Below are 26,802 nucleotides of genomic sequence, written 5' to 3' on the forward strand. Positions count from 1 at the left end.
TTGGCCCCGGTGTACCAAATAGGTGACAATTTTTAAAAATGTGGCAGATATTAATCTAAACTTAGACCCAACCAGATTGACAGAGGAAGTGAGGAGGTTATGCTCATTTGAGAGCTGTTTGGACTTCACTTCAATTAAGTGGCTGGTGTTGAGTTAATCTGCTGGGTAAGAAAGAAGAGTTTTCTTCTTTTCCAAACCTATGCAGTGGGCCGGATATCAGTCTTTGCCGACGGTTCTGGCCCCAAGGGCCTTACGTTTGTTACCATAATCTGACATCAATTAAACCAAAAATGTGGCTTTAATATTAAATATCACAGTAAATAAAATAAATAATGTGATGCTAGTTTTCCACAGTTCAGACAAACAGCATTTATTTTATGCACACCCCTGACAGCTAGATTGAGTAAAGGCAGCTAGGGGCCCCTTAGGGTGGTAAAAATATAAAGTTTGTCAGCTTTTAGGGGCCCCCCACTGGCCTGGGCCTCAAGCAACGCCTCTGGTTATCGTCTTAATTTAAGGAGTTAAAAATATAATGCTCTTTATTGTGGAAATTACCGCACTGGTTGGTTAGGTTGTAAGAAAAGTTAAAAAGCGCTGCTTTTTACGAGGGGCACTTGAAGGCAACAGCAAGACAGCCTGTCAATCGTCGGTCGGCGTCGGTCACCTGACTCAAACTCCGAATCACGTGACTGTTATTCCATCCTCGCCATTTTGCAATGTGGGAGAGAGAGAGAGGGGCCACTTTTTATGGCTAACGAATAAAAGAAAGCGGTTTATGTGCTGAGGACAAAGAGCGCCAAACTTCTCCGTGTCCGTGAGTATATTTTTATTTCCACACACCTTCGCGCTCCTCCGTTACCCATTAACCACCAGCAGCACGGACGCGTCCTTGTACATTCATGTGTTTCTCTGCTAGCAGTGTGTGAGACTCGTGTGTGTGTGTTTGACTAGCAGGCTGTGAGGCTAACAGCGGAGCTAACAGCGTGTGCCAGGATCCTTTTGACTTTTCCCTTTTTTTTTAAACGTGAAAGTGTTTTTGTAGCGTGAAGGCAGCAGTGTGTTGGCTCACATCAGCGGGTAAAAGGCTGCTTTTTGTGTGAGAGCTCACACCGAGAGGCTGTGTGCAACTTCGTCCTACAGGGGAGTGAAAGTGGATGGAATATTTTTAGATCCTGACATAACAGGTGCTCATCTGAGACGGGTTAAAGCACATGATGGAGTCCAGAGAGAAGCTGACTGATCGCAGGCGCATAAAAAGGAGTCGGATGCAGCTTATTTTGAATTCCTCCTCATCACAGAATTCAAAATTCAGCTGGATGGATGAATGCACTACAACATCCCGCCGTGGTTTTCCTTCCCATGGAAAACCACGGTGAAATCAAAACATGTGTTTGTTCCACATGTTTTGATGTTTTCACACAGAAGCAGAAGTAGGAGAAAGAGGAAGTTTGTGGTCAGAAAGTGAGAAGGAGGGCAGTGTTATGTCATGTGGAGATGGAAGGAATTCAGCCAGAGCAGTTGTGCCCGTTTCCTCTTCAGCTTCCCATGTAAACAAATGCACATGGTGCACAAGGTCTGTATTGACTGTGCAGGGACAGGACTTATCAGGAATGAGTTAAGCTGTCACACTTATCCCATTAGTCGATTGACTGATTTCCTCTCACTAACTTCTTGGTAAATACTCAAGTGATAAATGTCATTAGTACAGATTTATTTTAAAAGACAGAGAAAGATCAAAATGATTTTGCAGTCTGTGTGGCAGTGATTCTCAAAGTGTGCCACACAAGAGGTTTTTTTTAATAGTTAACACCTTTTTTTAATTACAAGATCATCCAATTTATAGCTAGCTAGGAATGCATCATACAATTTAATCCTTCTAAAAAGCATAAAATTCGCATTTATATGATGAATCAACAGGATATGTCGGATCCAACAACACAAATGTTTTTGTTCAATAAAATAAATACTATACAAGAAGGAGGTCAGTTAAACTGAATGTTTAAAAAAGTGATTCAATAAATAAAAATGTAGATGTGATCCAATATGGAGCTTAAGCCTGAAATGTGGGATCAGCTTTATTGAGTAAGTATGTGTACACATATGAGGAAGTGAGAGTGTAGATAGACAACAGACAGTGCTGACAACAACACAGCATGTTTGTTGTGCAGAGTGTGAAGATGTTGGAGTAAATTATGAAATAAGGGATGGATAACAAGTTACTATATGTACAATATATAAATGAGGATTGACCCTCAGGTGTTGATCAGGTGACCCACGTGCCAAAAGGCTGCTCTCTGCAGTTGTCCTTTCCAGTAAAGGCAAAAGTCCCCCAGAAATCGTGATATGAGGCGGTTTGATACAGATCTTCTGTGTCTGTCTTCTTGGCAGTGAAGCCAGTAAGTGTCGCAGAGTGTGGTCACAGTCCATTAATTATCCATAGCCATTCACCACAGCCACAGTCAGCTGATGGAGGAATCCAAACAGTGTGTTGATTCAAACTGATTTCATACAGCAGAAGCGATGAGGGAGAGCTGTAGCGAGCAACATGGACGCTTCGCAACAGCGAGCGGTTCAACATTCAGGCCACAGAAACATTGTTTTGTAAATACGTGTCAGATTTTCATCATCGTCCACCTAAGAAGTCCTGAAGTTATGGTCCACTGTTGTCCACAGCGTTTCACTACACCAACACCTGCTACATGATGTTCATCAAGCTCCGAAACGAAGAATGACATAATCTTCAGTTGCTCGGAGATCGTTTTAACTGTTTACTCTTTGCAAACCGTCAAAGACACGCAGCACCGCAAACCTGTTTCTTCTTTCCAAACACACAGCTACAGGTTGCTTTATTTGTACTTGTAGGTAGAATTGGTCTGAGGAAGGTAAGTCGTCTTTCATCATATGTACACTCTGCAGAGGAAACGCTAAGAACGGGTAAGCATTGCAAAAATAATGAAGGAAAAAATAATGGTGAAGCTATGATTTGATCCTCTGAGTGATTGGTGCTGGAATGAAGCTGTTTTTCTGCACTTTGGGACTTTGTCCAGAAGAAGAAAGTGAAACTCACTTTGCAACAGCTGCAAGTCGAGTAAAATCGAACCAGTCAACCGTCGTGACTGCCTGGTGTACGTTCAGCTGTGGCCTGTTAGTAAAAATTTGAATGAGCCAGTTTCTGTTCGTTACAGAAAAACTTCGCAACAATGAAACAAGGGAAAAGGACAAAAAAGGGCTTCATGAAAGCGCAGTAAAATAAAATAAGATCATCGTGTGGAACGAACTGAAAAACATGACAGATGCTGGTCGTGTCTTCTTGTCTTAGATCTCTTAAACTGAACGTATGACTGTGTTTTAACTGTGTTACATGATAACTGTATTCATGTACAACTTTTCAAATTTCATGTTACTAAGTGCTTTACATGAGTATCCGAATAAACCAAAAATAACTGTTGTGAGAAATGCAAAGGAAAGGCCTTCTTGTAAAACTATGTTTTAAGACACAACTTGAAGATCGGGATTTCCCCGGGCAGGCTGTTCCTCATCCTCCAGGCCTCAACTTCAAACACTTTGCACTGTTTTCGGCGCGGTCCCTGGAACAGACAAAAGACCTCTGCCTGAGGGTCTTGTGGGTAGCAGGAGGTCAGAGATGGAGCTTTAAACGGTGGTTCTTTAAATTTCCCTATCTTGCATTGACCTGCACTGAGTCTGTGCCCCACAGTTAGAGAAACACTGCATTGCAGAGTGAGAAAGTGAAAAACTGCACTGAGGGCAGATGATGGATGTGGAGCCTTGACCAGCACCATGTCTTTCCCCAGTTCAAACTATAGCAGTTTCATATCTGGGGATTCCTACGTCTAATAACCAGCAGCGGCCTTGAATAGTAGCTGTCCTGCTAATTCTGTCTACCACTAAAAATAATGCACTTTGGATGTTCTTTCACATTGGTTTCACTTTTCAGATGTTGAAGCTATTTCCGTCTTTTATGTCTAACATTTTTGGCCACACTTCTTTGCTCTAATTTTTTAAAAATGTATTTATATTATAAATGAGGTCATCTACTTAAAAGGTTTACTGTGTAACACCAATCAGATTCCTCACTCATTACTTTGTTCTCTGCTGTTTTCCAGGTCATGGAGGAGATCACTAATGCCATCACACACTCATCCGCTGCCTCGTCTTCCTCCTCCACATCGGCGGCACTGGGCTCCCACACACGGCAAACCAAAGAGAAGCAATCCTCTCACGGTTTTCAGCAGAAAACGGCAGATGATTCTCTCATCCGGGTCATAAAGAAGCTCAGCAAGATTGTGGAGAAGCGGCCCCAGCGTCGCTGCACATCAGGGGGACAGAAAAGAGCGCTGCAAGTGGGGGAAAGGGGAGCTGAGCAGGGGGGCGGCTCTATATGTAAGAAAATTAAAAGGAACCATAAGGATGAGGTGAGAGTAGAGCGCGGCACAGATGACAGCAGTCTTCCCTCACCTTGGTCAGGTGATGATAACAACAACGTGACCACCACGGTGGCAGAGGTAGCTGCCAACCCCAACAGCAGCGACCTCAAGCGGACGGTGACGTGCTATCAGTGCAGCCTGTGCCCCCATCTCGCCCAAACACTGCCCCTGCTGAAAGAACACCTGAAGCAGCACAACGAGCAGCACAGTGACCTCATCCTCATGTGCTCCGAGTGTCACTTTACCTCAAGAGACCACGAGCAGCTGGAGGCGCACGTCAGGATGCACTTTGACAATGGAGACAACCAGAAGAGAAAGTACCCGGTGAGTGAGGCGAAGGAAGAGGTTTTAAAAAAGCAGGATGTGGATCTAACAGGTGACGACTGCAGCGCAGGAACCGAAGTGAAGAAAAGCTCAGTGAGCAGTGCTAAGGAGTTACCACAGAAGAAGAAGTGGTACAGCTATGAGGAGTATGGCCTGTACCGCTGCCTGATCTGCAGCTATGTTTGCAGTCAGCAGCGAATGCTGAAAACCCATGCCTGGAAGCACGCCGGCCTCGTCGACTGCTCCTATCCAATCTTTGAGGATGAAGACGGAGGTTCTGCAAAGAGAGAGGTGCAAGCTGCTCCTAACAATGCGTCAGCCAGAGAGGAAATAGTTGTTCTTCAAGATAAAAGCCTGCAAAAGCTCCCTACCGGTTTCAAGCTGCAGCTCTGCATGCCCGTGGCTGTCGAGGACAAACAGGAAGTGCTGAATCTTCAAGGCTCTCATCTCAGTGAAAGTCCAAAAACAGTAGAGGAAGAGGACGAGTACCCCATCAAAGATCTGACGTCTGAGGAGCCCGTGGTGGAGGTGCAGGTGACCACTGAGGCAGCGACGGAGGTGGAGCTAGGCGGTCACCATGAAAGCACCTCTGTGAGCGACAGCTTGCTGTCATCGGCTCAGAAGATCATCAACAGAAGCCCCAACAGCGCCGGCCATATCAATGTGATCGTAGAGCGGCTTCCTTCAGCTGAGGACTCAGTCATGTCCTCTAACCCACTTCTTCTCAGCCCAGATGTGGACGGGGATAAGAGCTTGCTGGAGAAAAAAGCAGAAGAGCAGGAACATGTGGAAGGTGTGAAAGATGAGGTGGTCCTCTGCTACAGTCCGGGGAACACTAACAAAAGCCAGCATTTAGGAGCCGATATCAAATCCTCCATCACTAAAAGTAACGACCTTCCACGGGATGAAAACGTCCCCCCAGCTGGTCGCAAGAGGACGCACTCGGAGTCTCTCCGCCTCCACTCGCTGGCTGCCGAGGTCCTCGTGGCTATGCCTATGAGGACGCCCGAGCTGCCCAACTCTGGCGCCAAGGTAGCTCTGAAGACCGTTCCGGCACAGGCGCAGAGCCCGCAAGCAGGCCAGAAACCCACAGAGGGGGCTGCAGCCGGACAGAAGGCCTCTGACGTGGGAACGGCAGCAGCTATGCTGAACTGTAATGAGGGCAGAGAGGAAACTCTAGGATCTCTGGGCCTGGGCAAAGGAGACGACGACGGGCCTGCAGCTAATGGCGGGATCAGCCTTTCCCTGCTCACGGTCATTGAAAGACTGAGGGAGCGCTCAGACCAGAACACCTCGGACGAAGACATCTTGAAAGAGCTTCAAGATAACGCACAGTTCCAAAATGGAGCTGGAGTGGTCGCGGCGAACGGAGCGGGCAGTTACGTGTGCTCCAGTGTTCCAGGGATGGACGGGTTGGTCGGCTCTCCTGACAGCAGTCTGGTGGATTACATCCCCGGCAGCGATAGGCCGTATCGCTGCCGCCTGTGTCGCTACAGCAGTGGCAACAAGGGCTACATTAAACAGCACCTGCGGGTGCACAGGCAGAGGGAGCCGTATCAGTGTCCCATCTGTGAGCACATCGCCACAGACAGCAAAGACCTGGAAAACCACATGATCCACCACTGCAAGAGCCGGATGTACCAGTGCAAGCAGTGTCCAGATGCCTTCCACTACAAGGTGAGTGCGGCCCTTTCATTTGAAACATGTTTTAATCTAACCTCCTTCTTTCCAACATCTCACATGTGAGGATTTTCTGATGAGGATTTGTGGAAGAGAACGTGCAAATGACCAGGACTCCTCAGTTATAGAAGACATTGTTGTAGTTGTAGGAGTGAATTTATCTTACTTTATTCAGAAGGGATGAAATGTGAGGTAAAGCTATCACAAAGAACAGGGTGTAAAAGGGGTATCAAGAGCATCAGTGTTGAACAAATGGAGCACAATAATCACTTATGTCAGCGGTCCCCAACCTTTTTTGCGCCACGGACCGGTTTATGCCCGACAATATTTTCACGGACCGGCCTTTAAGGTGTCGCGGATAAATACAACTAAATAAAACTAGTACCGGTACCGAAAAAAAGAAGATTTATTCATAACACACGTGAAAAGACCCAGGAAAACCGAGTTAACGATAAAAACGATAACAAAATAACGCTGAAAACCAATAAAAACCCTGAAAACCAGACATTTCACACCCGAGCCTCAACTCTCGCGGCCCGGTACCAAAGACTCACGGACCGGTACCGGTCCGAGGCCCGGGGGTTGGGGACCGCTGACTTATATGAATGATGAACTACACAGCGCTACAGTTGAATGTGTCGCACATACTTGGCATGGTGGGCGATCTTCTCCATGTGACTGACTGAAAGCATGCATGTGTGATTATGGCATGTTTGTGTTTCGCTGTTGTTCTCGTAGTGAGGCAGTTATAAAGACGTATTCAGGTGTAAATACAATACATATATATTTGTATTCAGAGACTCCAAACGATTTTACTGTCATGTTTTGTCAGAGTTACTATTTTATGACTCCTTAAAGGGAAATTATGGACAGCAGGGGAACACAGTTACACAGATAATCAATAATAATTGTCTAGTATTGGCTATCACACAATAGCTGTATCATGGCACTGTGATAATCATAGCCAGCATTTATTGATGTTTGGCTTGTCACCTTGATATTTTGTTGCCACCAACACAAACAGTTGTGTGTACTGGGTGTGTTTTATCGAGTCTTCTGGAGGTAAGGCCTGATTTAGACTCGGATAATCTTTGTAGAGCCTGCGACGTAACCTTCACGAGTGGCCGCCGTCGTTGCCAGCATTTATGCTTGTGCTGGTGCATCGTGTGTTTATTACCTCGTGGTCGTGTCCCTGTGTTTTATATGCAGTGTCAGCTGGTAGAAACAAATAAGAGGCTGGTACTTCTGCCCTCCTGGGTCCTGGTTCTTTGTCTTGGTCAGTTTTTTTTTTTTTTTTTGCCGGGACAAACACATTTTCCCATTCTTTGTACAATCCCTCATGTCCGCTCCACTTGTTTCATTCATCTCCCTCCAGGAGCTTCCTTATGAACTTTCAAGTCCGTATGTTGATGCTGTGATTTTTATTCCTTATATTGAGATAAATATTGTTGTTATTTCACTGATTTAAAAAAACCAACTGCAGCTTAAAAGCATCCTGAAATGCACAGGAGGAATTGGGGGTACTGAACATCCAATAGTTAGCTAGAATAGTGTCAGGCTGCTCATATTTAGCTGACATGTTTCTAAGTTTGACTGTTGATTAGTTCAATGCTGGCAGAGCTGGGTCAGCTGTCTGTTTTATTCAAGACTTGTTGAGTGTTCCTCCTGCTTATAATGCCTCTGGTTTTATCTTCACCCAACACTGCAACATTCACCGAGTCGCTGTTGTCAGCATCTCTTCTTGTCGGTCATCAAACGGTAATAATAGATTAAAGCTTGAGTTGATAAATTAGCAAGGAAAAGTGTGCAGCAGTCGGATGCAGGCAAAGGATAAAAGTATTGATTCCACTGGTATCATCGGGCTCCGCTGCCTCTCTGCAGCAGAGATTATTAAGTTCATCATATTTTCCAGCAGATCTGGGAGTTACGCTAAGAGTTGCTAATTGGGAGGTGTGAAAGCAGGCCCCCTATTCTCATATCTGTGCCTGAGGTGTGAGGTAAAATGCCTAATAAAGACCACAAAGTGCATCATTGGGGAAATCTGCCAGCTGTTTTTAATCCATTCAGTGTATCATAATTACTTAGAAATCTCACAGTATCGCTGTTTCTATTCATTTTTAGAGCCAGTTAAGAAACCATGAAAGAGAGCACCACAGCTTCAGCAGTGACGTGGAAATGCTCACACCAGTCGCTGAGACGGCGGCCGCAATGGAGGAGACGGAGCGGGTCACAGATGAAGGTAAGACGTGGTTTATGTTTTTATGGCACCATTAATTGTTACGATATTTGGCTGACGGCTCGGTGTTGTTCTCAACAAGTTGTAAAGGTGTGTTTACGTTGCCTTCTCTTACAGAAGGTAGTCCACAGAAGATGTTTAAGTGCGACGTGTGCAACTACACCAGCTCTACGTACGTCGGGGTGAGGAACCACCGGCGCATTCATAACTCTGACAAACCTTATCGGTGAGTTGTGAAAGAAAACCTGCGCCATCTGCTCATTTCACCTCCCACTAGCCAAGTTTTAGCAGTTTTTAAATTTCACTTTGTCTACAAAATGAAGTTAATCATTGTGGTAAGAACCAACCTTTTATGTAATGTTAGTAACAGTAAAATTAGTGGCCTTGTGTTAACACCTGCTAATCTAACACCCACAGTCTTTGTGGTGCTTCGGCCGGTCGTGCATTTTACTTTCTTTGTCGCCTGATTGCCAAGATTTGAGTTTGTTTGTTTGTTTGTTTTTAAAGAAAGGAACAAAAAATGCCCCGCCTCTTGCCCCATGACACCTGAGGTAACTCCAGGGACGGAGGGATGGATACAAATGAATAAATGGGATATGCGTAGAGATGAATAAATGCATATTGTGTTAGTTTAGCGTTACCATTGATGAGCACTTGGATTGCTGAGGGTTATTTTAACCCTTTAAAGCCGGTCGGAGCGGGCACGCTCTGTTTTGCGTAACAATTTTTAAATCGCGGTAGCTCTGCAACCACATAAGCTAGCGCAATAATTTTTTTTGCACATGACACCGGAGGAGTTGTACTTACATCTTATGCCATCAGCTTGTCCTAGGTCACAGTTTCCTTCCACATATAGCTTTGCAAAAACTGCATAAAAAGCGCTTGCAGCAACAAAAACATGGCTTTGCCGATCCGATCAGCTGTTTGTAACACTTCCTACGTTGGAATAGACGTCAGAGCGAACTTTCGCATGTCCGCCATCACCTGCCCGAAACCGGAAGTGATGTCATTTTTGCGGAAATGTAGTTTTTTACCATCAGGGCCTTATGAGCCTATACTGGTGTTTTTAAGTTATCTTTGACTTTATGACTTTGTGTCGTTTCTGGGATGCTTAGGTCTCATATTGCACTGCTGGAAATAGTTTATTTTGATGCATATGCTGCTTTTTTGCAAATTTGCACTATAATATTTATTTTCGTTTTTCCTGCAGTATATGAAAATTGGTGTATTTCAAAAACAAAACTATGAAGACACTTAAAATAAATTTCCTGTGGTGGGAAACTATTTTGTGCAACTTTTTTGTATTTACAGTTTTGAGGGATACGCCTCTTAAATTTCTCTAACTAGAAATATATGTTAAAAAAACAAAAACGATTTTCAATTTGTTTGTAGTTTATTGCACTTTTTTGCAATTTATGTAATTTCTATGCACTTAATGAATACATATTATTAAAATTTGGGCTATAATGGTTGTATTGATGTATAGGAACTTGAAATGCTCCCAAAAATGGCTCCACAGCATGTAAAAATATAATATAAGCTCTGGCGGACTTGGTTCTATGGTAGGTCTTAAAGGGTTAAAGGACCTAAAAGGTCTTTTGCACAGTCACTAACTACAGCGAGCTGGGAGCAGCTTCGTTATGATGCACTCTGTGCAGCACTTAATGTTACTGGGAACATTTAAAAAAGATTATTTTCATAGAATTTCACCTTTTTTACTAAATGTTGAACTAAAGATAGAAGAAAAATATGTGTGACTGGCTGTTGTAAGGGTGAAACGGTACACTGTACATATTTCACTCGAACAATACAGTTTGTCTACATGACTAATGATCGTGGCCGTTCAGACAGCACGGCTACCAGCATTAATGCTGAGGTCTTATGTGTATGAAGATTGTAGATTTGAAGGGTTTTCTCAGCAAATCACTACAGATTCTCCAATTTCCCCAGAAATCTTACATTTCTATGGAAATTGGACCCGCTGGGTGTGAAAAAACAAATCAGAACGTCAGCCACGTCGTCGGCAGTGAATTTGAAACAGACAGTCTTGGGAAATATCTGCGAGTGATTGATGATAACAACAAATCGTTACTAAAGGGTAAGATGGTGAATCAACAGCTGCAAACGGCCCGCAGAGCTGACTGATCGCTTTTCTGTCATCTGTTTGAGGTTTCCTGCAGTGTGACACATTGTTTAAGTGGTAAAACACATAGTTGCCTTTTTTCCCCCTTTGGTTTTTGACAGTGATCTGTCTGTGAGTGTATTTAATGATATTTTTGTGTGTGCAGAGCTAGAGAAGGATCAGAGCAGCTTCTTCAGAATGACCTTGAACTTGATCATTTTTAGTTTTACAAAATATTGGTTGTAAAGGTTCCTGTTCATGTTAGTCTGCGCAAACTGAACTTTGAGCGAGCTGTTGCACAACCCCAAGTCTAACAGCAGAACATGTATGAGAATGAGTGATAGCGAGTGAGAAAAAGATAGTAAATAAGTTATAAAGCGATATGGAACAATACCACACCCTTTCCAAACGTCATAAAGTTCTGTGGTCCTGCCTTTGTTTCATACGTGTCCTGTTTGAAATTCAGGCTCCAGTAAGATCTTGCTCATAACGTCATGCAAGCATTAATGCAAGAAAAAACCAACAGACCAACAATATATCTCCACTGTTTATCTGAATGTATCTGTCTGCAAATGTCTTTCAAAGCTTTCAGAATCATAGTTTAACAGTTTCTGATGCATAGAGTGCAAACAAAAAAATAGCATAAGATTGTTGCTCCCAATTCTCATCTTAGCTTCCCGGGGGTGTGACCCATTCCCAGTGAAATGTAGCCCCTTAGTGATGCCTGCGATGCCTTTAGCCTGTGGCGGTAACGCTGGGTGAAATGGGATTGATGGTTTCTTGTAAACCTAGAGGAGTTTTTATTAGATGTTTAATCATTTATGAGCGCAGTGAAGTGAGTATTCATTTGAAACATTACTAAGCTACAATGATTCAAAGAACGCGCACAGTTTGACATTTTCAGCTTAAAAATTAATAGAAAATAAGCAAAGTTGGATACATTTATTCTGTTTCCTGTTTCAGACTTGCTTCATTGCGTGTGTGCAGATGAATACGTATAAGATTATTAAGATAAACATGATATACACAAAAATCTCAAGTCAACAGGATTCTTTTAAAAAAAAATAGGGATTAATTATTAAAATAAAAATTGTTAAAATAAGTAGCAAGTGTTAAGATGTTTGAGTAGTTGAAGACATTTCCATCTGTCAGTGGAAGCTGAACATTTGATCGCGTGAGGAAGGTTTTTCTGGATTTTTGGAGCAACGGCACGATCTTCTTTATTAACCTCCACTGACCTCGTGGGACAGAAACATTAAAGTCAAGCAGTACATTAGAACAGAGAAACTGAGAACACATAAGTCTGTGGATCCTAAAATAATTTTTGGATTTAACAGGAAGCTAGCACCAGTGTAATGCTTTCTGTTGTTCTCACAGTTCAGCGCCAGATGATAAGTGTTTATAGAGATTAGGGCTGCCACGATTTGTCGACTAGTCACGATTACGTCGACTATCAAAATCGTCGACGACTGATTTAATAGTCGACGCGTCGTTTGAAGCTTTGTAAGATCCCAAAAGACGCAGGAATAAGTAGCAGGATTTAAGGGTGTAATAACGGACTGAAACAGAAGATGGCAGCACTGCATGTACAAGGATGCCAGCTGCCGTTAAACCCCGAAGAAGAAGAAGAAGAAGCAGCTGTGTCCCAGAATTCATAGCGCGGCCCAGCTTAGTTTCCAACAATGGCGGCAGCTACTTAGTTTTAATATTACTCTTATTATTCTTTCTGGGTCACAAAATAAACGTTTAACATATTTTCAGCCGAGAATGTAGCTGTGTAAACCTCAAATATCTGCTCAGTTTATTATCAAGACATCACATATTTTCAAAAGCGCTCCGACGTTTTCGGAGACGTCTGTTACCCACTAGCTCGATAGCTAGCCGGGGGCTAGGTCACTAGCGCGGTGAGAACACCGGACTCCCGGCAAATTGTTTTCAAACCCACCGCCGTCTTTCGCTACTCAGGTTAAATATATATGAGTCACTTAGATAAATTAAAAATGTTGTTGTTTGGCTTTTTTATTTTATTTTTTTAGTATTTTATTTGTTCCTGAGTAAATCGGTTTGTCTGAGATTAAAGTTATAGTTTTTACACAGCTGAATAAACGTCAAGCAGACAGCTGATTATCAGAAGTGTGAGATGCTGGAGAATATACTCCAGTGTCCTGTTATATTTTAGATAGCAAGGAGTTTATTAAACTTCACCGAAACAATCTGCAAATTTCATTAAAATTGAATAAACTATCATCTTGTCTTTATTTTTAGTTAGCACCTTAAAAGCTTAAAGCTGTAAGCTAATGATAGTTATATAAGAGCAGATGCTGCTGGTGCAATAAGCTGTAGTTTTACGTCCAGTGGATGATGATCTGATTAGTCGACTAATCGCATAAATAATCGGTGACTAGTCGACTATCAAAATAATCGTTTGTGGCAGCCCTAATAGAGATTAATGTAGTGATGGAAAAAAGAGTGGAAACAGCAAAACTTCACCAGCTGTGAAAGCCGATCAAATCTGAATGCTGTCGTCTTAGCAGAAGATGCATCCCTCGACCAGAGAACAGCAAACAGTTTATCAGACTGTTTGATTTTCACAGTCAGATTCTGCTTTTCTCCAGGAGAATTAAAGCAGTAAATTATCAAATTATCTTATAAAAGTGCCCATATTTCATACATTATTGAAAAAAAATGTGTAAAACATGTTTTATGCCTGTTTTATACTTTAGTGGTGGTAGCGCGAAGGCAGCCTGCAGGCAGTAGTGTTTTCAGTCGTTTTCACAGTTGTGCGTCCACATTGAAACGGCCGAAAAACACTTACGTTCCAGTCCTGCTCATGCGTGAAACGTAAGAGGATACGACCTGCCTCATTTCTGTCTGCCGTTTGTTTAGTTTCAGGCTCTTTGAAGTTTTTTCAGTGGACTAACAATGAGGTGGAGTTGTTGCTGCGAGTAACACAAAAGTACAAAGTTGCAAAAGCGAGTGAGAATTAAAGAATCTGAAGAAAAGCTCTCTGGAGCATGTACAGACTGATATTAATCTTTAATAGTCAAAATTGAGGGCAAACAAAACAACTGCTGTATAATGCCCTCTGCTATCTTAGTTTAATTGGTCACATGACTGCATCACATGACTAAAATGTGTCATCGTTTTTGAAAAGGCTCCGGGTTCGCTGTCCACACTGCTCCATGAAAGCACCGTTTTCCAATGTGGACGGGAGGCCAAAACGGAGAGAAAACGATTAGTGTGGACGTAGCCTTAGTGGCTTTTTCCCCTCAGGGTCAAATAGTTTGTCTCTGAGTAAAGCAAAACACATTTTCTGTGTTTCACGTAGGTGTCCACATCATGGTAGTGTAAGGAGCTTGGACAGAAAGTTTGGTGAAGACATTCACCTCTCATCCAAGTAGCTTCTTCAGCTCTAAAATCAGGTATTTAAACCCTAGTGGAGGTTGTCCCTTAAGAGGATCATTGACCTACTATTAATCATGAGCCTCACATGGTGTGAAAAAAGGCTTGGGTCAATACCATCAGAGGTTTTGGGTGGAACTACTGTGAGACCTTGCCTCGCCCTATCATGTGACTTATTGTAGTAACCAGAAGCAAGATGTGAGTGGGCGTTGAGGTGCCTTGGAAGGTTTCTAAAAGCTACATTGTTGACTCTAGGCGTCATAAGCCACGCCCTCTGTTCAGTGAGGATCCTTCGTAGTGGTGGGAAACTGAAAACCTCTAGTATGGCATTGTTATAAGAGATAAAGTTGATCTTTATAATGAATATTAAAGTTCCTAAAACCACCTAAGAGCTTTTGCAGATATCGTTGATTAATTGTGTGTGTGTTTGTAGGGGGTGTGTTGGGTTAAACTTGACCCCCCGTGTTGAGACAGCAGGTTTGGTGGGGAACAAATGCTGCGGCTTTTTCATTGAAACTGTTCACGTTCTGCTCTTCATGCTTGGAAAGTTTTCCATTTCTTCGTGTTTGCCGTCATGCTGTGTTTGTTTATTTGAATGTACAGAATAATGCTGGTTGCAGGAATGCTATATGACCTTTAGCAAGACGCTGATACATCAGGAAGTAGACTGAAAGCGCTCCAGTTTCTCAGGTTCATTGCATGTCTCGTTTGATGCAAGTTGCATAAAATTGGCTTTTCCTGCATGTCAGAAATAAAACTCTGCATGAGTGTATAGTGAAGGGTTTGTTGGTGTCCACTGTAAGTGAAAAGAGGACTTTTAGAGCTCACTGTGACTTCTGCATGGCGACAGCCTTTTTTTTTTTTTAGTTTTGAGTTCCCCTTTGAGGCACACTGAGCTATTTAAATTCTATTTGCTAATTCTCATTCATGTCCTATTACTTTAAGAGATACTTGAGCTCTGCATGTCATTTTAAATTGGTCCTTTAGAGGGCAGTAATCACCTAGAAATGCTCCCAGCAGCACAGCGATCTCAGTGTGGGCACAGGCACACTCTGTCACACAGTGCCCTCACTTTGTCTCTGTGTTAGCACAGATTTAACTCAAAGCACAAACTTTAGGTTGGTTTCTTAACAGAGCGCTGACGTTTGTGCTCTAAAGTCAGAATTATATTCGCCTGATTTCTTTTCGCTCTTGTAAAGGTCAGGCAGCTTCCAATTTAGTTTAGAGTCAGTGTGATCAAAAATCCTGTGAGGTACTTGTGTGAGAATGCCGAGTCGGGTGTTGCTGGCTCATGCAGGTGGGAATATTGAGGAAAGCACAAAGTAAACAGGTGGAAACAGGAGATTTTTTAATATTTTGGCAGTGAGGAAAATGAGTGGCTGGATGAAGCAGGTCCCTGCATGCTTGTTATGCCCTTACCCTCGTGCTTTCATGAGGACAGATCAAATTACACCTGAAATTAAAGTGAACCTGAAGTGACTAGTCAGTCCACAGAAATCAATTTGGACTTCCTTTTTTTTTTTTTTTTTTAATTTTAAATATTTCCAGCTTCTCAAATGTCAGGCTTCCACTTTTCTCTTTCAGGTGTGCGATAGAAAACTGTACCCTGACTTTTTCACTTTTTTATGACATTTGGTAACCAAAGCAAATCCTCGATTAAACAAGAAGTCAATGGGCAGATTAATCCATAATGAGAATACTGTTAATTAAAGGCCTAAATTAAATGTCAACACGTAAAGGTCAACCCTTTTACTTTTACACTTAAACTGGCAAAACTCACATTTCTGCCTGCTCACATGCACATACTGCACATTTAAAGTGTCTAATATCAGAAAGAAGCTCCTGCATCTGAACGTGTGTCATGTCACAGCAGTACAGTGTGGGCTGCCACGTTTTCTGTGGCTTTGGCTCTGTGCTCCAGCACACTGGAGGTTGAAGCGCAGACTTTCAGCTTCGAGTGCAGCGCAGAAGGATAATGACAGGGCTACAGTTCTGTGCTGTTCAACACCCAAGCTGGAAGTAAACATCCTCCAATAAAAGCTGAAAGTCAGCACATCAGTCACACAGAAGACTGTCACTGTAAAAATATGCACAGGCTGCGATGTTTTTACATGTAATCAAACACTGTGCTGTGTGCACGGCCGCTGTGCGCTCTGATGTATGCAGTGTTTCACCAAAGTATCGTACACTGGTTTAAATTTGCTCCTTTGTTTTTGGGTATGATTACATCACCGTTAAAGCAGGCTCGGTCTGCCTAGTTTTATTTTCTGCTGCATACAGTCATGTGAAAGTGAAGTAAATGTTTACTCCCTCCATAGGATTGTAAAGGCAAGTAGCAGCCAGGTGCTGCTAATCAGATGTGCTTGGTTAATCATCAGCACCTCCTATAAAAGCAGATGTTTCACCAGTTTGCTTGTCTGAAGCACTCTGATGCGTGTTAATACATAGCTGCACTCTTGGCAGGAGTGGACGTCCCAGAAAATGAACCCAAGGTCAGACCCAAGGTCAGAGAAGCTGCAAAAACCCCAGAGCTCCATCCCAGACTCTACAAGCCTCAGTTGGCATGTCGAATTTTCAGGTTCATTGCAGCACAACAAGTATGGCTTGTTTAGAAGGGTTCCCAGGAGAAAGCCTCGTTTCTCTAAACATGGCAGCACGGCTCAGGTTTGCAGACACGACTCGTGCAAACTTCCAATCACAGTTTTCGGAGGAGTGATGGTTTGGGCTTGTTTTGCATCCCCTGGACCTGAGCACCTTCCAGTCACTGAGTCAAACATGAACTCCTCTGTGTACCAAAGTATACGCTACATGTCAGTCGAGCTGAACTTGGCCGAAATAGTGATGCAACAGGACAACGATCCCAAACTCACCAGCAAATCTATAACAGAATGACTGGAAAACGTAAGAATTACAGTGACCCAGTCAAATTTCAGACTCAACCTCATTAAAATGCTGTGGCGGGACCTCAGGAGAGCGGTGGATAAACAAATACCTGCAGACCTTTAATTAATTGAAGCAATGTTGTTTTGAAAAAGAAAGTGTGAGGAAACGTTCCTCCACAGTGATGTGAGAACTGTTACAGCCATACTTCAGTTATTCCTGCTTCCACAGCCTTCTGAATCAAAGGGTGCGCGTCATAGAGTCCAGGGAAAACCTTACATGACAATACATTGTATTCATATTAAACATGGTCAATGTTTCAAATAATGTGGTCAGTATGAAGGAAATGTTACGTTTGGGCCACGTAGGCTCTCAGGTTCTGGCAGTTTTGTCTTTTCTAACCCTTGACTTGATTGAAAGTCGGCATCTGTTCATCTCATCCCCCAGAAGATCCAACCACTTAAACATTTTGGGGTATCAAATGAAGAGAAAGTTGCATTAGGGTAGTGCAAAGGGAGATAAACATCTACCTGCACAAAGGCCTAGTAAAAAAATAAATAAAATGGAATTAATTTGAACTTTAAATTCTGAGAAAATACTTTCATGGAGTCCAAGAATAAAACTATGAATCTACAAATGAATCTAACTCGCTAGCTGTTCTCTGCCTGTGCAGGCCGTCAGCTGTTAGAGGAAATCCGTGCAGTTAGGAGTTGGAATACATAATTGGAATTGAGTATGAGGTCTGAACGTTATACAGTAACACTGACAGTAATACCATCGCTGCTATCATCTGTTAGCATTACAGAAGGACTTGAAGGGAAACAGCAGAGTGCAAAGATGCCCATTATCATGCCTGAAACTCTTATTAGTATTCATTCGTCAAACCGTTCAACACGAGTATGAAAACATAGTGCCCACTACATACTGTAGTTTATTAGGATCCCTGTTAGATCTGTTGCAGAGCCCTGCTGGTCGTTCCGGGGTCTGCCCATAATATTACCATAACTGTGCTGGTGGTAATAAACAGCTGGAAATATAATGTACTTATCTTATCTGTTTATGGGGAAGAAATGGTTTGACTGAAAACCTTCTGATATTCTGCTGTAAGCTTATAATCGTTTATTAGGTTCCTAAATGCTCTTATTTCTAGTAGCGTTAGCAGCCAACAAGTACTTTTCTGTTCTCATTTCTCATGTAACTAGTTGCACAAATCATTACCCAGCAATATAACTACCCTTTTATATGCTAGGTGACCCGCATACTGTCAACACCTGGGTGTTAGCAACCATAGCGTAGCTTAGCCTAGTTTAGCATAAAGTCAGAAGACAGGGGAAGCAATTTTCTAGACTCTGACCTAATGTGTCAAAACCTGCCTCTCAGCATCTGTAAAGTTAAATAATTTGTTAAAAAAAGATGTTTAAATAAGTTTGGTAGGAAAAGGAAACACAAATACTCTTAAAGCTGCTTTAATGTGAATTTACAGTTACCCTGTTGCTTTCTCAAAAGCTCCAAACTGGGAAGCGATACCTTTCTACAAGTTTAAGTTTCTCGGGGCAAGGCCACATTCATTTCCATGTAGCACACAATAAACCAAAGCTCCATAAATAATTTATGATAAACTCAGTTTGTTCTCTCCTTGAATTACAGTTGCTGGAATATTAATATGTGCAATTAATCCAGCCCACATGTTGCAGTTGTTGTAGTTACAGGAGAAACCAGTTTGTAGCTTGAGCCAAATTAACCTAAAAATGAAGTGTGTGTGTCTGTGTGTGTGTGTGAGACTTTAATGCTGTGCGGCTGATGGCAGCGAGTCGAGTGTATCCTCTTCCTGCAATCCTTGTACAGTGCCGTATCTGCCTCTAAGCTACTGGAAGTGCCAGTTTCATCACTCAGCCACAGTGCAAGTGTAAGGAAATAGAAAACACTGATTTATTTCTTTTGTTAAAGTAGGAATGTCCTGCCTGCTTTGCTCCAAGTCCTTTATCTCAACACACTGACATCAAAATGCTGCTTCTGTAACTGCATTTCCCAGTTAAATAAGCTGCTCTGTCTCTATCTCTCTTTTTTTCTTTCTAAATGCCCCCGGCAGGTGCTGCAGCTGCGATTTTGCCACCACCAACATGAACAGTTTAAAGAGCCACATGAGGAGGCACCCTCAGGAGCACCAGGCCGTGCAGCTGCTGGAGCAGTACAGGTGAGACACTTCAAACACGCTCCCACCGCAGGGAGCGATGATAACAATGACCGCTGCACTTCTGAGGTGAGAAGGAAGAGCTGTGTGTGTCCAGAAGAAGCTGCGGGCTGCGTTACGAACACGTGCTCTAATCTAATTACCTCCAAACTCCAGTCTGTAGTTTCAACCAGTGTCGAGGCAAAATTCACAGAGACAAAGACGGCAGTCTGTAGGTGGGTGAAAACAGTGCAGTCGATAAAACATAAAATTTATGCAGCCAGCTGCGTCTTAAATTTAGTTTGGATCCGTTTAAAATGTGTCATCGCCCACGTTCAGCCCTTTCAGCCTTTATTTTTTAAATATGTTAGTAGGATGAGATTAATCAGTTGACTCCAGCAGGAAACCCTAAAGAAGCCCGCCGGTATAGAAAATCAAGTTGAATGTTTTGTGTCCTTTGCACGTTAATAAACACATTCAGACTTTTACACTAGTGTTGATTTTGAATCAGCATTGTGTTTACTTGGGAACATATGACCTTAGATTTTCTTTAAAGTGTTATTTGAAAGGTCTGTAGGTTACCTGTGTGGGTCAGAACCTGTTTGTGACCACGTGCGTGCACTCTCAGTCCGGAGATTTAAGAAGTGGGCTTCTGATTGCAAGTTTAGTGGATGGCGGGTGGAGAAAGTGAATGGCAGTCAACACTCGACTCTCCTTAAAATGTTAAATCCTCAACCCCGAGCGAGACTCTGATTGCTGATTTCCACTTCACTGAGCACTTGTCCTCGGTACCTGCGAGGCTTCAACGCTCGTTTCCATACATTCAAAATGGCACAGACGCTGCCTTCTTTCTCTTTAGCGCAGCACTTTCATAACGAGGAGGGACTTGAGGGAGACGGACTGCTTTAAAAGTAAAGTAGGAGGATGAGATATCTTGACTTTTCTGGTGACTTTCACACCTTTTGTTTGCTCTGAAGCGAGGCGTCCCAGCGAGAACGCTAGACATAACATGCTGCGACTGCTGGTGCTCCTTACAGTGTCCTTTTTGCAAATACTCAATTAAAACTAACAAGACACAGTCTGAATTTTCAGTTTCCGATTTATAATAATAATAATAATTTGTATAGCAGGGTAACAGAGGCTTCCCAGTAACACAGAATAAAAAAACAAAGTGGGAGAAATTACCAAAGAAATTTACATATTTGTTATAAATGACTGAAGTGCAGCATCAAAATAAGATAATAATGTGATTCCACACTTACAATTAATGTTAAAATAAAAAAATCTATACTAAAAATTATGGCTAAAATGATAATCACGATTATTTTCACTGAAATTGAGATCTCGATTATTTGACGATATTTATTTAACCCTTTAAGACCTACCATAGAACCAAGTCCGCCAGAGCTTATATTATTTTTTTACATGTTGTAGTGCCATTTGTGGGAGCATTTCAAGTTGCTATACAACTGTTATAGCCCATATTTTAATAATATGTATGCATTAAGTCCATAGTAACTACATTAATTGCAAAAAAGTGCAATAAACTACAAAAAAAATTGAAAATCGTTTTTGTTTTTTAACATATATTTCTACTTGGAGAAATTTAAGAGGTTTATCCCTCAAAACTTTAAATACAAAAAAGTTGCAAAAAATAGTTTACAACAACAGGAAATTAATTTTGAGTGTCTTCATAGTTTTATTTTGGAGATACAGCAATTTTTATATACTGCAGGAAAAACAAAAAACAATCCTATGATGCAAATTTGCAAAGAAAACAGCATGTGCATCAAAATAAACTATTTCCAGCTGTGCAATTCGAGTTCTAAGCATCCCAGAAACTATTCAGAAAAGTCAAACATGACCAGTATAGGCTTTTAAGGCCTACAAGTTAAAAAAAAACTACATTTTCCGCGAAAATGACATCACTTCCGGTTTCGGGCAGGAAATGGCGGACATGTGATAGTTAGCGGTGACTTCTGTTTCAATGTGCGAAGTGTTACGAACAGCTGATCGGATCGGTAAAGCGTGTTTCTGGAATATTATGTTTTTGTTCCTGCAAGCGCTTTTTATGCAATTTATGTGGAAGGAAACCGTGACCGAGGACAAGCTGATGACATAAGATGTAAGTTTCATACGCAAAACAAATTATTGCGCTAGCTTACACGGTTCAGGTTCTACAGGGATTTAAAAATAGTTACACAAAACCGAGCGTGCTGCTCTGACCGGCTTTAAAGGGTTAACAATAACAATGTATTGAATAATGACTTTAAAAAATAATATAAAATAGTGTGCAACACCACTGAAGTTTTTTTTACCTCTCTTTTCAACCAGCGGCAGTCACTCTCCTCTCCAAATAACTTCTGCTTAGTTTTCCGAGCTTCCCTCGGGTCCTCTTAATCAGCGGTCTCCAACCTTTTTTGCGCCACGGACCGGTTTATGCCCGACAATATTTTCACGGACCGGCCTTTAAGGTGTCGCGGATAAACGAGGGAGGGGCTAATAATCGGCTCAGTCATTTTTAATGATCGTTGAAAGCCCAGATCGTAATCGTGATTAAAATTCGATTAATTGAGCAGCCCTACTAAAAATGACCAAAAATGGAGGATATGAGTCTTTAGCAGTGATTTAAAAGGAAGCCACTGGATGTCCTCGGGCAGGTCATTCCACACCGAGGAGCCCAAACACAAAGCCCTCGATCACCTTTTGTCTCCAGCTGTGAGGCAGAAACAGTTAACGGGTTTCTGTCGAGGATCTCAGGGTTTCAGGGATTATCACACTGGAGCAAATCTCTTGTGACGCTGCACAGATTTAAATGCTGGCTCACTGTCGAGAGCAGAGGGCCAATCACGGGGAGCCACGCCCAACGTGGAGGGAGGATGGAGAGAGATCTGCCACAGATGTAACCAAGCATTGACAAATAAAATGTCCCAGGTTTGTACAAGCAGCAAAAGTGATGCATTATTAGATTTTGCGGTAACAGGAGCCTGTTTACATCATGAATGGAACTGGGCACACACAACCTGTTGTAGTCCACCTGTGTGCACCTTCCTCCACACGGGTGGACTACCTCTTCGTTCCCTGCAGCTTTTTCTGTCCTGTTTGCAAAAACTGCTCCATCTCTGCATTTCTACACGGCACCTCCTCATCACCTCTGTTTCCTTCACCTACATGTCGAGTGAAGTCTGCTCCAGTCACCACTCCCCCCTCGGGGGACACGCTTATTCTAGGGTTGCACCTTCAAAAACAAACCAAAACCACTGGCTTCCTCTCCTCACCCCCAACCGGGCGCAGCAGATGGCTGCCCCTCCCTGAGCCTGGTGCTGCCGGAGGTTTCTTCCTTCCCACTGTCACCGAGCGCTTGTTCATGCGGCGGGTCGCCTCTTTCGGGTTTTCTCTGTATTACTGTAGAGTCTCTACCTTAAGTATAAAGCACTTTGAGGCGACTGGTGTGATTTGGTCGCTATACAAATAAAAGAAAGTCTGACTCTTTGAAAACAAAGTATAAAGAAACCACGAGTGACTCAAGACTTGAAACTAAAGTCTGTGATTTTTACAGCACCACAGAAAAAGCAAGTACTGTCACATTTACAGAATTGTGAGGTTGACTTGGTATGACGGTACCTTTGCTGGTGACCTGTGTGTGTGTGTGTGTGTGTGTGTGTGTGTGTGTGTGTGTGTCACATTACTCCATTTCCATTTAAAATTCCTTTTCACCTGTAGAAGGTGGATCTGGTTCCAGTCGTTGGCTCCGTGCTGTCAGTTTTCTCAGCAGCAGAAAGGAAGCAAAGCAAACAAATGAACACGGCAGAGTTTGATTGACTTTGCCTGTCAGAGGCAGCTGTTTGACGGCTGTTGGTTCAGTCTTTGTGGGATGCTGACGGGCTGGATTAATTGGCTATAGATTTTCCCCGATCCTTTTGTGGAGATTGTTATTTTATTTAGTTTTAAATTTCTCATTACCGGTACTCTTTGAGGCCTCGAGGCGTCAAGCGTGATGCGAAGCAACACAAAAGCACAACGCTGTGAAATGGAGCAGAAGAGAGCATTTTTAAATGCACCATCAAAACCATCTGTCAGCTCCAAAAAGATCGTGGGGGTTTTTTTCTTGGTGGTGTCAAAAAGCATCTGCTGCTTCCGGAATAAACTGGCCCTCATCGCGTCTTCGAGACGACGATGGAGCCGAAGCATACGTTTTCTAAAGTGAGTCAGTAACTGGGAGAAAGAAACGGGCCATTATCACACACTAGTCTACTGCGATGTGATTTCATTTTAACGACATCGTGGCTTGTTTTATAAATAACATGTTCTGAGCGTGTTCAGTCAGCTGTTCGGGGGGGAGGGCGCATGATGTCTTTATCCTTAATGATATTTGCAAGTGAAAGCGTTTGAATAGATCTAAAACTCCATAATTCTTTTTAATTTTGACAAATGAGTCCAGCAGCGTGCTGCAAATCCGATTTCCTCTCTCCCCTCTTTGTCTCTGTCTCTCAAGCTCGGTGTCCCCCGTGGAGTGTTCAGTCAGGATGATTCCTCTTGATAGAAAGTAGGAGAAGGATTAGTAAAACCTCAGTACACACATTAAATCATCTTCAGCTTGAGCCCCTCTCACTCCTTTCTCATATTGCCTCCATTATTTATTTATTTACTTATTTTTTTCCTCCTCCTCTCTTTCAGGTGCTCTCTGTGCGGCTATGTGTGCAGTCACCCGCCATCGCTCAAATCCCACATGTGGAAGCACGCCGGAGACCAGAACTACAACTACGAGCAGGTTAACAAAGCCATTAACGAGGCAATCTCCCAGAGCAGCCGGTAAGCACACAAACTGCAGTTCCTTCAGCCTTCTTTCAAGTTTTATCTCAGTGTTTGTAAATGTCAACAGTAAATCAACTGGCAGTGATCTTCATGTCCTGGGATTATACAGGTTATAATGGTTTTAGTAATAATAATGATATATCTCGCTTATATTTCTGTTTTTGTTAAGAATATATGACTTTCTGCTACTTGCCTTCATCATTTGTAATTTCATGTTATAAGGATGTAGTGTGCAGGGTTTCGTGCAAAACATGCTGAATATGCTGCTCTGGCAATGCATGCACATGCAAGCACTGCACTGGGGAAACGTTTCCTGAACTTTTATGCAGTCCTCACTGCTTCCATAGGAATTAAGAGGGTGGGTGTTGCTGCCGATCAGATACCTGATGAATAAAAATGAGATGTGTTAACACAATGCCACAGTCTTGCTAGGATTGGACGTCCCACGTCAGACTCTGCAGGCCTCAGTTAGCGTGTTAAAGGTTAAAGTTCATGACAGTATAATAATAAAAGCACTGAGCAAGTTTGTTTGGAAATGTTGCTGGATTGTTTACAGTATTATGAGCCATTTTAATGTAATTATTTTTAATTTGTAAATATTGTATACCTCTGAGTCCCATTTAAAATTTGCTTTGCATCCACGAAGGTGCTCAGTGACTGATGATGATTGGTGGAAAATTGGCAAAAAGCCTTTTAACTTGGAAACTATGAGTCTCACAAGTGTGCTGTGTATTGTGCTGTTTAAGTACCATATAAAGATTTAGCATATCATGTCACATTTGACCTCTGACCTCTACACATGTTCTAAAACCACAAAATGAAACAACTGTGTTAGTCTGCACTTTGCACTTATTTTTACTTTTGGGGGGAGGAAACGAAAGCCTGTAAAGTTCCAGTCCCGTACAAACGCTGAGGGTGACATTTTTCTTCTCATGATTTTACCCTCTGCTTCTTTCAGAGCTCCTCAGAAGTTATCTGCGGTGGTAGAGTCTGCGGCAGAGCGCCCGGCAGTGTCCCCGCACTCAAAGGACAAAGCAAAGAGCACAGCGGATCCACCGCTAACACCCACATCAGCAACTAAAGCTGCTCTGTCAGCTGACAGCCCAGTGGGCTTCTCCACATCTCCCACAGATCCTTCAAAGTGGTCCCCCGAGTCCGTAAGCCCCCAGGGGAAGGACCCTGCACAGTCTCAGTCCCAGAGCCATCCACGCACGGGCCAGCTCCCCCCGCCAGGCCCCGGCATGGAGTACTGTGTGCTCCTGTTCTGCTGCTGCATCTGCGGCTTCGAGTCCACCAGCAAAGAGCGACTGATGGAGCACATGAAGGAGCACGAGGGAGACATCATCAGCATCATCCTGAACAAAGAACAGCAGCAGTCAGAAGCACAAGCAAGCCTCCAAACAGCAGAGTGACACATGCACGTTCCCCCCTCCCCATCCTGACTTTGACGCCCACCCTGTGCTTTCACAAGCTTTTCATGAGGTTTCTGTCCGTCAGCGAGGCGGCGGCGGAGGAAACAATCTACTGCATCACAGTAGTCCAGTCATTTCAGTGGCGGTACTCTGATTGGTTCGGTTGTTGCATCAAGAGGTTACGTTCGTAAGGCTGCGATGACTCGTGTCCACACATTTCAGAACAAACGATGAAATGTTTTATTGACGATGTTCTTTCGAAAGGAATGTTGAAAAAACGATTGACAGGGCTGTAAGCCGTTAATATTTGTGTCAAATAATTACACACTAAATGACGCAAAATGTGTCTGTAGGGAAGCGATTTTGCTTTCAAGGGAGGAGCCCGAGCTCTCGACTCAAGTCCGTTTTTTTCCACTCTACAGGGACGTGTTCATACCTCACAAAACCACGCGATCCCTCAACCACAAAAGATTTCCATATTTTCAAGTCTAATCCATATATTTTTGATTCTAAGGCAGCTCTTTTATTGCTAGTGTATTTAATGTATTTAATCTGACAGTTGAAGCTCTAGCCAAGTAGTGGAGGTGCAGACTCACCGATGCCTACAAAGGCATTTACCACAGCTTAAAAAAACCTTTCAATATTTATCTGTTTATTTTATGCATGTTAAGTTCCGTTATGCCAATTTAAACGACTATGTTTGTTATATTTTCGTTCTGCTTTTTGTGGCTCTTATTGTAGTTTTACTGTTTGTTAAGTAGCTTCTTTAGCAGAGACCCTGATAGTTCTCAAAGGTGGAGCGTAAGTTGACTGGAGCAAAGCAGGAAGTGGCCTTTGGATCGTCACCAGTGTTCAGTTGGTGTAAAAGCATGTCGACAAAAGGAATAACAAAAAGGGAAGCTGGGATTGGCGGGGCTCGTGTTGTAATACAACGATGGTTCAAAGCCGGTTTATGTCATATTGAATGCGACACAGTTATCACTCGATTGTGATTATGGTGCTAGGTTCACTTTAAGACTTGTCAATGAAGGTATTTTTATAGCTCATGCTGTTTATGATGTATATAATAACATTTTTATAAGGACATTTCCACTTTTTGTCAGTGTTTTTAAAAATATAAACTTTCTAGTATCGGCTTGAAGCGGCCGCTGTCCCAGCTTGAACATGCCTGAAATGAGAAGACGTGGATGTGAAAATAAAGTTTTTAAGTCTACGTGTTTTGGGGTGTTTAGTCCCATGTCCTCTCACCGGCAGGAGGGCAGACATTGCAGACCTCAGCCCAGCTCTTTCAAACGATGAATGGCAGCAATAGTATT

At 42.7% G+C, this 26,802-nt stretch overlaps 1 protein-coding gene across 1 annotated transcript; it reads left to right on the forward strand.

Moving 5' to 3' along the window:
• The first annotated feature begins 663 nt into the window (after positions 1 to 663).
• znf507 (zinc finger protein 507) lies at positions 664 to 26,699 on the forward strand. Its single transcript, XM_004539837.3, has 7 exons — positions 664 to 814; positions 4,125 to 6,446; positions 8,571 to 8,688; positions 8,803 to 8,911; positions 19,179 to 19,283; positions 23,937 to 24,071; positions 25,033 to 26,699. Exons 2-7 carry the CDS (start codon positions 4,128 to 4,130, stop codon positions 25,484 to 25,486), a joined length of 3,240 nt encoding a protein of 1,079 aa, XP_004539894.2. The 5' UTR covers positions 664 to 814; positions 4,125 to 4,127; the 3' UTR covers positions 25,487 to 26,699.
• Positions 26,700 to 26,802: the final 103 nt, after the last annotated feature.

This window comes from Maylandia zebra, linkage group LG1 (genome assembly GCF_041146795.1).
Source record: "Maylandia zebra isolate NMK-2024a linkage group LG1, Mzebra_GT3a, whole genome shotgun sequence".
NCBI classification, from domain to species: Eukaryota; Metazoa; Chordata; class Actinopteri; order Cichliformes; family Cichlidae; genus Maylandia; species Maylandia zebra.